Genomic DNA, 12,250 nt, shown 5'->3' on the forward strand with positions numbered 1-12,250 from the left:
AGTGGAGAGAGCGGAGGAGCGGGGTGACGTGAGAGAACTTGGGAAGGTTGAACACTAGACGGGCTGCGGCGTTCTGGATGAGTTGTAGGGGTTTAATGGCACAGGCAGGGAGCCCAGCCAACAGCGAGTTGCAGTAATCCAGACGGGAGATGACAAGTGCCTGGATTAGGACCTGCGCCGCTTCCTGTGTGAGGCAGGGTCGTACTCTGCGGATGTTGTAGAGCATGAACCTACAGGAACGGGCCACCGCCTTGATGTTAGTTGAGAACGACAGTTTGTTGTCCAGGATCACGCCAAGGTTCTTAGCGCTCTGGGAGGAGGACACAATGGAGTTGTCAACCGTGATGGCGAGATCATGGAACGGGCAGTCCTTCCCGGGAGGAAGAGCAGCTCCGTCTTGCCGAAGTTCAGCTTGAGGTGGTGATCCGTCATCCACACTGATATGTCTGCCAGACATGCAGAGATGCGATTCGCCACCTGGTCATCAGAAGGGGGAAAGGAGAAGATTAATTGTGTGTCGTCTGCATAGCAATGATAGGAGAGACCATGTGAGGTTATGACAGAGCCAAGTGACTTGGTGTATAGCGAGAATAGGAGAGGGCCTAGAACAGAGCCCTGGGGGACACCAGTGGTGAGAGCGCGTGGTGAGGAGACAGATTCTCGCCACGCCACCTGGTAGGAGCGACCTGTCAGGTAGGACGCAATCCAAGCGTGGGCCGCGCCGGAGATGCCCAACTCGGAGAGGGTGGAGAGGAGGATCTGATGGTTCACAGTATCGAAGGCAGCCGATAGGTCAAGAAGGATGAGAGCAGAGGAGAGAGAGTTAGCTTTAGCGGTGCGGAGCGCCTCCGTGATACAGAGAAGAGCAGTCTCAGTTGAATGACTAGTCTTGAAACCTGACTGATTTGGATCAAGAAGGTCATTCTGAGAGAGATAGCGGGAGAGCTGACCAAGGACGGCACGTTCAAGAGTTTTGGAGAGAAAAGAAAGAAGGGATACTGGTCTGTAGTTGTTGACATCGGAGGGATCGAGTGTAGGTTTTTTCAGAAGGGGTGCAACTCTCGCTCTCTTGAAGACGGAAGGGACGTAGCCAGCGGTCAGGGATAAGTTGATGAGCGAGGTGAGGTAAGGGAGAAGGTCTCCGGAAATGGTCTGGAGAAGAGAGGAGGGGATAGGGTCGAGCGGGCAGGTTGTTGGGCGGCCGGCCGTCACAAGACGCGAGATTTCATCTGGAGAGAGAGGGGAGAAAGAGGTCAGAGCACAGGGTAGGGCAGTGTGAGCAGAACCAGCGGTGTTGTTTGACTTAGCAAACGAGGATCGGATGTCGTCGATCTTCTTTTCAAAATGGTTGACGAAGTCATCTGCAGAGAGGGAGGAGGGGGGAGGGGGAGGAGGATTCAGGAGGGAGGAGAATGTGGCAAAGAGCTTCCTAGGGTTAGAGGCAGATGCTTGGAATTTAGAGTGGTAGAAAGTGGCTTTAGCAGCAGAGACAGAGGAGGAAAATGTAGAGAGGAGGGAGTGAAAGGATGCCAGGTCCGCAGGGAGGCGAGTTTTCCTCCATTTCTGCTCGGCCTTCCGGAGCCCTGTTCTGTGAGCTCGCATTGAGTCGTCAAGCCACGGAGCGGGAGGGGAGGACCGAGCCGGCCTGGAAGATAGGGGACATAGAGAGTCAAAGGATGCAGAAAGGGAGGAGAGGAGGGTTGAGGAGGCAGAATCAGAAGATAGGTTGGAGAAGGTTTGAGCAGAGGGAAGAGATGATAGGATGGAAGAGGAGAGAGTAGCGGGGGAGAGAGAGCGAAGGTTGGGACGGCGCGATACCATCCGAGTAGGGGCAGTGTGGGAAGTGTTGGATGAGAGCGAGAGGGAAAAGGATACAAGGTAGTGGTCGGAGACTTGGAGGGGAGTTGCAATGAGGTTAGTGGAAGAACAGCATCTAGTAAAGATGAGGTCGAGCGTATTGCCTGCCTTGTGAGTAGGGGGAAGGTGAGAGGGTGAGGTCAAAAGAGGAGAGGAGTGGAAAGAAGGAGGCAGAGAGGAATGAGTCAAAGGTAGACGTGGGGAGGTTAAAGTCACCCAGAACTGTGAGAGGTGAGCCGTCCTCAGGAAAGGAGCTTATCAAGGCATCAAGCTCATTGATGAACTCTCCGAGGGGACCTGGAGGGCGATAAATGATAAGGATGTTAAGCTTGAAAGGGCTGGTAACTGTGACAGCATGAAATTCAAAGGAGGCGATAGACAGATGGGTAAGGGGAGAAAGAGAGAATGACCACATGGGAGAGATAAGGATCCCTATGCCACCACCCCGCTGACCAGAAGCTCTCGGGGTGTGCGAGAACACGTGGGCGGGCGAAGAGAGAGCAGTAGGAGTAGCAGTGTTATCTGTGGTGATCCATGTTTCTGTCAGTGCCAAGAAGTCGAGGGACTGGAGGGAGGCATAGGCTGAGATGAACTCTGCCTTGTTGGCTGCAGATGGGCAGTTCCAGAGGCTACCGGAGACCTGGAACTCCACGTGGGTCGTGCGCGCTGGGACCACCAGATTAGGGTGGCAGCGGCCACGCGGTGTGGAGCGTTTGTATGGTCTGTGCAGAGAGGAGAGAACAGGGATAGACAGACACATAGTTGACAGGCTACAGAAGAGGCTACGCTAATGCAAGGAGATTGGAATGACAAGTGGACTACACGTCTCGAATGTTCAGAAAGTTAAGCTTACGTAGCAAGAATCTTATTGACTAAAATTATTAAACATGATACAGTACTGCTGAAGTAGGCTAGCTGGCAGTGGCTGCGTTGTTGACTTTGTAGGCTAGCTGACAGTGGCTGCGTTGTTGACACTACACTAATCAAGTCGTTCCGTTGAGTGTAGTAGTTTCTACAGTGCTGCTATTCGGGGGCTAGCTGGCTAGCTAGCACTGTTGATTACGTTAAAAGAACGACAATAGCTGGCTAGCTAACCTAGAAAATCGCTCTAGACTACACAATTATCTTTGATACACAGACGGCTATGTAGCTAGCTATGTAGCTAGCTACGATCAAACAAATCAAACCGTTGTGCTGTAATGAAATGAAATGAAAAATGTGATACTACCTGTGGAGCGAAGCGGAATGCGACCGGGTTGTTGAGTGCGGAAGTTCTATTCAGTAGACGTTGGCTAGCTGTTGGCTAGCTAGCAGTGTCTCCTACGTTAAGGACGACAAATAGCTGGCTAGCTAACCTCGGTAAATTAAGATAATCACTCTAAGACTACACGCTCTAAACTACACAATTATCTTGGATACGAAGACAGCAAAGACAACTATGTAGCTAGCTAACACTACACTAATCAAGTCGTTCAGTTGAGTGTAATAGTTTCTACAGTGCTGCTATTCGGTAGACGGTGGACGTTTGCTAGCTGGCTAGCTGCTGGGCAGATAGCAGTGTAGACTACGTTAGGACGACGAAATACGAAGTTGCAATAGAAGTGCTGACTGTTTCACTTTGTTGTCCTCTTTCTTTTCCTTTTTCTTCTGTCCTTCTTTTGTCCTTATTTTGTCTTCCTTTCTTCTGTTAACTAGATATTTTTTGTTGTTATTCTTTGTAAGCTAGCTAGCTTCTTCCAGGAGAGTCCCTAGCAACTGCTTAGCAACAAGTAAACAATTCTGCTAGCAATTCACCTAGCTAAGATAACTGTACAATTTTATGAAAAAAAATAGTTAATTTTTCAAAAGCCTGTCTTGTTTAGTTTGTTCCTTGTTTTGTCTTCTATTGAGTCTTGCAGTTTTCTCTTGATTTTTTCGATGTACTTCACTCTAAAAAAACATTTAAATCTCAATAAATACAGGAGCTCATTTTTCAGCAGCTGCTCAATTTAGAACTCCGGAATTTCCGGAATTTCTACATCATCATGCAATGATTTTTGTCCGCAACAAGTCCATTTGGTGGAAACATACCACTGGTGGGAAAATGCACATGTTTTATTTATGGGGATTCTAGAACATTCACATTCAAATCTGTCAGCAATTGGATGGAAACCTAGTTAAAGGCATAAAAATGGTATCCACAAGTTCATCTGACTCTGGGGAAGATAAAGTAGATAAAGGGCCTCATTCCCCAAAACCTGAAGTATCCCTTTAATGGCTTGACTATGTAAGCACAGATCCGTGGCATTTTAGCCTATTAAATCAATGACAAACTAAACCACAAAACACAGAAAGTTCAGAAACTCATAAAAACTATTTTTCTAAAGAGCTGAAACAAGGTAGGATACGAAAATCTGTCGTTCCATGTGGCCCTCTCCACATAATCAAGCATCACCACAGCCTTGATTGTCGTCAGTAGCTTGTTCCATGTTTCATCAAAGTCCACCACCCGCGGCTTCAAGGACATCGTACGGCTTCTTCTTCAGGCTGATGTAAAGAGGTAAAAACAGCATGGTTATTGGTGAAATTGGACAGTACTGGAATATTGGAGCAAAGTGTTTAGAGTTATAAATGCAAATTATTCATGTATGGATGTTGAATCAAGTAACTGTTAATACACTATGACAAATGTAATCAATCAAACTACAATTAGGAATGATCTTTCCTCTTCAGGTTTGATAAACTGTTACATAATGTCTCAATAATTAAACAATACTTGGGCATACAGATTTAAAAATACAGATTATTAAAACAAATAATCATTATTTACTGATCTGCCTGTAGCATAACTCTAACTCTGATTATAAATTCGCAATTACAATCTCAAACACGATGTTGTGATAACAAGGTTATGACTTATTCATTTGTCAAATGACAGTTTCAGATGGGTTCATAACCTAACTAAAAGACATCTCAAAATGTAAAAATGTGCAGGGGATGATAAATACTACTGTATCTCCTACTCAATATAGTGAAAGCTCAAGTTATCACGATCATGTGAGATTGAACGTTACTCCTAAATACAATTACACCTCAACATACAAACAATCCTGTTAATAGCTAGCTAGAAGGTTATACAATTGAATGTTCCACCCTTGTTCACGGGCGGTTGCTAGCAACCTAACGTAATTTAAATTAGTTGACAGTGTAAACAATCCAATCGCCAAAATATTAGTCATGCTACCCAAATCAAATATAGTTCGTTAGCGATTTGCTAACTATATGCAGTCATTCGTTGCATTAACGTTAAGTTGAACTGTCACAGGTAACAGGGTGAGTCTAATGCCAACGTTTGATATCCTGCAAGATTTATATAAGGCCTGGCTAGCTGTCTAGCTACTGTAGCTAGTTAGCAACTATCAATTTCATTCGTCATTCAAACAAGCAAGCTAAAGTTAGATAGCTTGTCAGTTTTGGAGAATATTGCAGCATGCTGCATACATATTTACCTTACTCACTGAAGTCACGAACAGTCATATTTTTCTCGAACAATGTTACACATTTACTAACTAACCATGCTAGGATGAGGAAGAAGCAACAACATAGCTAGGTAATAGTAGTAGCTAGCTTTGAGATCCAGTTAGCTAGAGCTAGGCACTTAATTCTAGCTAGTAGCGACCGATTTGGGGTAGCTACAACGTCAAATGGAGATTTTCTGTATATACATACCTCTAATAAATATATATACGTGTTATTAAAAAGTCAAGTTTCTCCGCTGTCACAAGCTTGATCTCTCACTTACAGCACTTCCATTTCCATACCTTATGGAATATACCATTGTATCAGCTGTAGGTGTACTGTAATGGAGTCGTTAAGGATGGAGTAGTCATGAGCATTCAGTATACTCATATTCGACAAATTAAATTTGTACCGTGCACAATTAAAATATTAATAACCAACAAAAGTCACAATTACAGACGGCGTCGATTCAAAGACTTATCAGAACAACATTGTAAAGTAAGACCCCTATTTTGTAATGGTGTCGGCGAAAACTACGGGTACCCGTTTGGGAGCCGTGGTAGAGCAAAGAGTCCTTTATGAAAACTAGAACGTAAACGTTTCCTTCATCCATATAAATACAAACTGTGATGTAGAAATACTAAGAGATATGCAGTATTATTCGTGTGATTGGAACGGTTAAGAAACAGTGTACTTAAAAAGTAGTGTATCATTCAAGTGGACTTGATTATTGACTGTTACACTGTAAATGTATTTACAGTGCTATTAATATTACAGTACCAGTCAAAAGTTTGGACACACCTACTCATTTAAAGGTTTTTCTTTTTATTTACTATTTTCGAAATTGTAGAATAATAGTGAAGACACCAAATCGATGAAATAGCACACATGGAATCATGTAGTAAACCATTTGAATGCACAGAGATACCGTGACAAGATCCTGAGGCCCATTGTAGTGCCGTTCATCCGCCGCCATCACCTCATGTTTCACCATGATAATGCACGGCCCCATGTCACACAATTCCTGGAAGCAGAAAACATACCAGTTCTTCCATGGCCTGCATACTCACCAGACATGTCACCCATTGAGCATGTTTGAGATGCTCTGGATTTATGTGTACGACAGCTTGTTCCAGTTCCCGCCAATATCCAGCAACATCGCAGAGCTATTGAAGAGGAGTGGGACAACATTCCACAGGCCACAATCAGGCAAAGGAGATGTGTCGTACTGCATGAGGCAAATGGTGGTCACACCAAATACTAACTGTTTTTTTATGCGCTTAATAAATCCTCTTAGGGATAGGGCTGTCTACTGCCCCCGCTGGAGTAATTGCGTGCCCATGGTAAACATAATTATTTTTTGTCAAAAGTTGCTAATATATGCAAATAAAAAATATTATTGAATAGAAAACACTCTAAAGCTTTTAAAACCGTTTAAATTGTGTCTCTGTGTAAAGCATAACTCTCAAAATATGCATTCTCCCAAACTATCTCTTCTCATCAGAAAACTTATGCCACCTTGACGTCATCACAGACACCCTCCACAAACAGTTACCGCTCCCAGAACAGTCTCCACGTGTTCAGCGTGATCTCAGCTTTCAATGGGGCTTGTCATTGTGAGAATCGCCCACTCGTGAGAGTTTGAGCACGCGGTATGCTCCCAGTCAATCAAAAACAGCTGTCACTTTTCTGTGCTCATTGGTAAAGTGCTCTCTTTCTTCCAAGATCGATTGAACGGTGCCTGTGTTTCTGTTTCTTCTCAAAATTGCTGTACAACTTTATAACATGTTAAAGCTTGATTATGAAGTTAGTTTGACAAGTTAACTAGACATATAATATATAATTTCAACGTTTTGGTGCGTAACTACATCAATTTTGCGTAAATTTCGACCGAAATGTGGGTATTTTGAGAACCGAAAGATGTAGACTTAAACTAAATGCTGGTTTGGTAAATATAATCCCTTCCAGGTCGTTTGATGGAAGAACAACAAAGGTAAGGGAATATTTAATGTATTAATTTTGGGTTTCTGTCGACTCCAAGATAAAGGAGTCATGATGCTACTGTGGGAGCGCCGACTCCATATTATAGTCTAGTGAATGCAAAATGTAACGTTAAAATTACATGTAACAATGCAATTGCATTTAGAAGAAGTGTATCTTGCTATACATATGTAAAACATGCATATTTAGTCAAAGTTTATGATGTGTATTCCTTGTTAGCTGACGTTATCTGCCGGGGCTATCGTCATTTCTCAGGACATTTGGGTAGCATTTTTTGAACGATGCATCATTGTAAACAGAGATTTATGGATATATATAGCATATTATTGAAAAAAAAATGAATGTACTGTGTAACATGTTATATTACTGTCATCTGATGAAGATTTCAAAAGGTTAGTGAAATGATTCTTTTAATCCTGCGTTTGTTGATTGCATATTTTTTCCTACTTGGCTATGCTAATGAGCTATGTCTGCGGTGGTGGTTTGACATAAATATGTGCTGTTTTTTCGCTGTAAAACATTTTAGAAATCTGACTTGCTGGCTAGATAAACAACTTGTTTATCTTTCATTTGAGCTATTTTACTTGTTAATGTGTGGAGGTTAAATATTTTTAGGAATATTTCTTGCGTTCCCTGCGCCACATTCCAGCTGGGGGGGTGGGGGCGCGTGTCCAAATGGGAACTGGTGTCTCTAACAGGTTAAATACTGTGATATGCAACCTGGAATAAAAATGTAAGAGGATCAGTGGGGAGAAAAAGTATATGATACGCTGACGATTCTGCAGGTTTTCCTACTTACAAAGCATGTAGAGATCTGTAATGTTTATCATAGGTACACTTCAACTGTGAGAGGCGGAATCTAAAACAAAAATCCAGAAAATCACATTGTATGATTTTTAAGTAATTAATTTGCATTTTATTGCATGACAAAAATATTTGATACATCAGAAAAGCAGAACTTAATATTTGGTACAGAAACCTATGTTTGCAATTACAGAGATCATACGTTTCCTGTAATTCTTGACCAGGTTTGCACACACTGCAGCAGGGATTTTTGCCCACTCCTCCATACAGACCTTCTCCAGATCCTTCAGGTTTCGGGGCTGTCGCTGGGCAATACGGACTTTCAGCTCCCTCCAAAGATTTTCTATTGGGTTCAAGTCTGGAGACTAGTACCTTGAGATGCTTCTTACGGAGCCACTCCTTAGTTGCCCTGTCTGTGTGTTTCGGGTCGATGACATGCTGGAAGACCCAGCCAAGACCCATCTTCAATGCTCTTACTGAGGGAAGGAGGTTGTTGGCCAAGATCTCACAATACATGGCCCCATCCATCCTCCCCTCAATGCAGTGCAGTCGTCCTGTCCCCTTTGCAGAAAAGCATCCCCAAAGAATGATGTTTCCACCTCCATGCTTCACAGTTGGGATGGTGTTCTTGGGGTTGTACTCATCCTTCTTCTTCCTCCAAACACGGCGAGTGGAGTTTAGACCAAAAAGCTATATTTTTGCCTGATCAGACCACATGACCATCTCCCATTCCTCCTCTGGATCATCCAGATGGTCATTGACAAACTGGGCTGATTCCTCACCTTCCTCATGATCATTGATGCCCCACGAGGTGAGATCTTGCATGGAGCCCCAGAACGAGGGTGATTGACCGTCATCTTGAACTTCTTCCATTTTCGAATAATTGCACCAACAGTTGTTCCCTTCTCACCAAGCTGCTTGCCTATTGTCCTGTAGCCCATCCCAGCCTTGTGCAGGTGTACAATTTAATCCCTGATGTCCTTACACAGCTCTCTGGTCTTGGCCATTGTGGACAGGTTGGAGTCTGTTTGATTGAGTGTGTGGACAGGTGTATTTTATACAGGTAACAAGTTCAAACAGGTGCAGTTAATACAGGTAATGAGTGGAGAACAGGAGGGCTTCTTAAAGAAAAACTAACAGGTCTGTGAGAGCCGGAATTCTACCTGGTGATCAAATACTTATGTCATGCAATAAAATGCAAATTATTTACTTAAAAATCATGCAATGTGATTTTCTGGATTTTTGTTTTAGATTCCGTCTCTCACAGTTGAAGTGTACCTATGATAAAAAAAAATTACAGACCTCTACATGCTTTGTAAGTAGGAAAACCTGCAAAATCGGCAGTGTATCAAATACTTGTTCTCCCCACTGTAGGGAAATACACATCTCACATCTGTACCTTTTGCAAGCTACATTTGGCTACATTGTATTTTTTTTCCTCTTCAAAGCATACTGGTGAGCAACAATACAATTTTACTTCTCCAAGACAACCATGAACTCTTCAAGTTCAGTTCTAAGCCCCAGAGATATTTGAAGGGTGATTGAATTTACATTTAACTAGGCAAGTCAGTTAATAGAACAAATTCTTATTTTATAATGACGGCCTACCGGTGAACAGTGGGTAAACTGCCTTGTTCAGGGGTAGAACGACAGATTTTTACCTTGTCAGCTCGGGGATTTGATCCAGCAACCTTTCCAACGATCTAACCACTAGGTTACCTGCCGCCCCACAATAGCCTATGCAATGGTGTTGGCGACTAGGTTTCACATCCAGCCAGTTTGTTCCTGAGCTTGTAGCTAGCTAGCTGGCAGGCTAAACAGAATTAGCCTATTATCAAATAGCCTATAGCTGCACAATTCAGAGTCATACACAATGTAGACTACATAACACATTTAACACGTGGTTAGTGGGATAATTAATTAATTTACAATGTAATCATTTTGATCTGATTACAGTGGTAAAATTACCTATGTCTATGTTAATAGACCTACCTACTCTAAAATATGTTAATCGTACCGTAATGCCAAACCAGTGTGTCTTGTTTGCAACGAAACTGTCTCTGTTTGCAAGTAATTCCATCTGAGATGGCATTATGAATCTAAGCATGGCACTTTCAGAAGTAGATTTTACATTTTAGACATGAGGCCCAAGTCTGACGCAAAAAGGAGATATGCCTATTTAAGCAGTGCATGGTGGCAGTGTTGGAGGAAATAGATATAGGCAGTGGCGATTTCAGCATGTAAATGTTGGTGGGGCAATAAATAAAACATGTGGGATGCATGCCAGCAAAGCCACTACGCAACACTAAACAATACATTCACTGCACTATAACAGTGACAAACGGTGCCACAAACTGTTAGGGCCTACATAAAGCTGTCCCAACAGCGGAGTCCCAACAGCGGTCCAAATACCACTGCTACACCAGGCTTTCAGCGGAGCCTTGTCTGGCAGAGAAACAATTCATTCAGCCTAATTTACTGCCTTAAAAAAACATAGCTGTTATGGCTGACTTGCTTAAACAAACGTGGTTTCTAATGACAATTGATATGTACAATCTATGGCATAAGGGGATGTCAAGCAGATAAGAGGCAATCCGTAATTTTGATTAAAGACATTAATGAGCGAGCGACGATGGACGTAGTCAATGTAATTATTTGTTCAGCACTTTTGAAATGTACAGTGACAGAACATGGGCCGCTCTTACAGTTTGCTACTATCAGTAGCGCTGTCAAAGCTATACACAAAAAGTTTGCAAACAAGCACAAACCGGCCACGAACGATGCGTTTACAATACCGCATTGGTGAAAATAGACCAAATTGTTAGGGTGAGGCACATGGGCTACTAACAGTTTACTACACAACATACACTTAGTATTGCTTTCTTATTTACAGTATACATAGCTGTCTGGCATCCTACATAATTCATGCAGCAGCATAAGACATTTTTGGACTCACCTTGTTGTGATGTGCTTGAACAGGAAAGTTGCGCAGCGGTCTTCGTGGGCAAATTTTGTCATAAAAAATTATTGAATGACTGTTCAAAATGTATTATTGCTTGCAGTTAGCCACTGTCACCGATTCCTTGCAAACCTTTTAATTGTTGAATTTGCAATCTCCAAATTGTTGTGCAATGTTTATATACAATGGCCGATGAGCACCGATACATTTTATTGATATTTTCTCTTCATTTTTTATTTTTATTTTACCTTTATTTAACCAGGCAAGTCAGTTAAGAACAAATTCTTATTTTCACCAGGGTCAGCATATCTAGGCTCCAAGTTAACTCTGATAGCAGTCTTGACTTCCCTTACTGCGGGTTCATCTTCATCAGATGTCACCATTGATTTCAGGACCATTGTTTTCATAGGCAGGACCATGGAAACTGATGGAATGCTCTCAGTGCATATCAGTGTTGTGACTGTTTTGGGAGATTAGCACACTTTGATAACTTCCTCTGCTAGTCTTATGTCATTTTCAGACAAAGTCACGATATCTTTGACATTCTTCCTCACAGCTTGATCTCAGTGTAGAATACACCACAACTTTCAGCTCAAGGTCTCTCTCTCTCTCTCTCTTTCTTTGCCAATAAAGGGCTTTATTGGCATGGGAAACATTTGTTAACATTGCCAAAGCAAGTTAGGTAGATAATATCCAAAAGTGAAATAAACAATCAAAATGAACAGTAAACATTACACATACAGAAGTTTCAAAACAATAAAAACATTACAAATGTCATATTATATATATATACAGTGTTGTAACAATGTACAAATGGTTAAAGTACACAAGGGAAATAAATAAGCATAAATATGGGTTGTATTTACAATGGTGTTCTTCACTGGTTGCCCTTTTCTTGTGGCAACAGGTCACAAATCTTGCTGCTGTGATGGCACACTGTGGAATAGCACCCAGTAGATATGGGAGTTTATCAAAATTGGATTTGTTTTCGAATTCCTTGTGGATCTGTGTAATCTGAGGGAAATATGTCTCTTTAATATGGTCATACATTGGGCAGGAGGTTAGGAAGTGCAGCTCAGTTTCCACCTCATTTTGTGTGCAGTGTGCACATAGGCAGACCTGGCTTTCAAG

General features: G+C 42.3%; 1 protein-coding gene across 5 annotated transcripts in view; it reads right to left on the bottom strand.

Annotated features, from left to right (window-relative positions):
- The window catches only part of LOC124039856 (cullin-2), a 45,926-nt gene extending 40,206 nt beyond the window's left edge, over positions 1 to 5,720 (bottom strand). For 4 of the 5 annotated variants that reach the window (XM_046356329.1, XM_046356327.1, XM_046356328.1 and 1 more), the window contains exons 1-2: positions 5,566 to 5,720; positions 4,245 to 4,383 (exon numbers count right to left, since the gene is read on the bottom strand). In XM_046356329.1, coding sequence (XP_046212285.1) covers positions 4,245 to 4,363 — 119 coding nt within the window. In that variant the 5' untranslated portion in view covers positions 4,364 to 4,383; positions 5,566 to 5,720. The other variant, XM_046356326.1, reaches the window with a different exon arrangement.
- Between the last annotated feature and the right edge of the window lie 6,530 nt (positions 5,721 to 12,250).

This window comes from Oncorhynchus gorbuscha, linkage group LG07, assembly GCF_021184085.1.
Source record: "Oncorhynchus gorbuscha isolate QuinsamMale2020 ecotype Even-year linkage group LG07, OgorEven_v1.0, whole genome shotgun sequence".
NCBI classification, from domain to species: domain Eukaryota; kingdom Metazoa; phylum Chordata; class Actinopteri; order Salmoniformes; family Salmonidae; genus Oncorhynchus; species Oncorhynchus gorbuscha.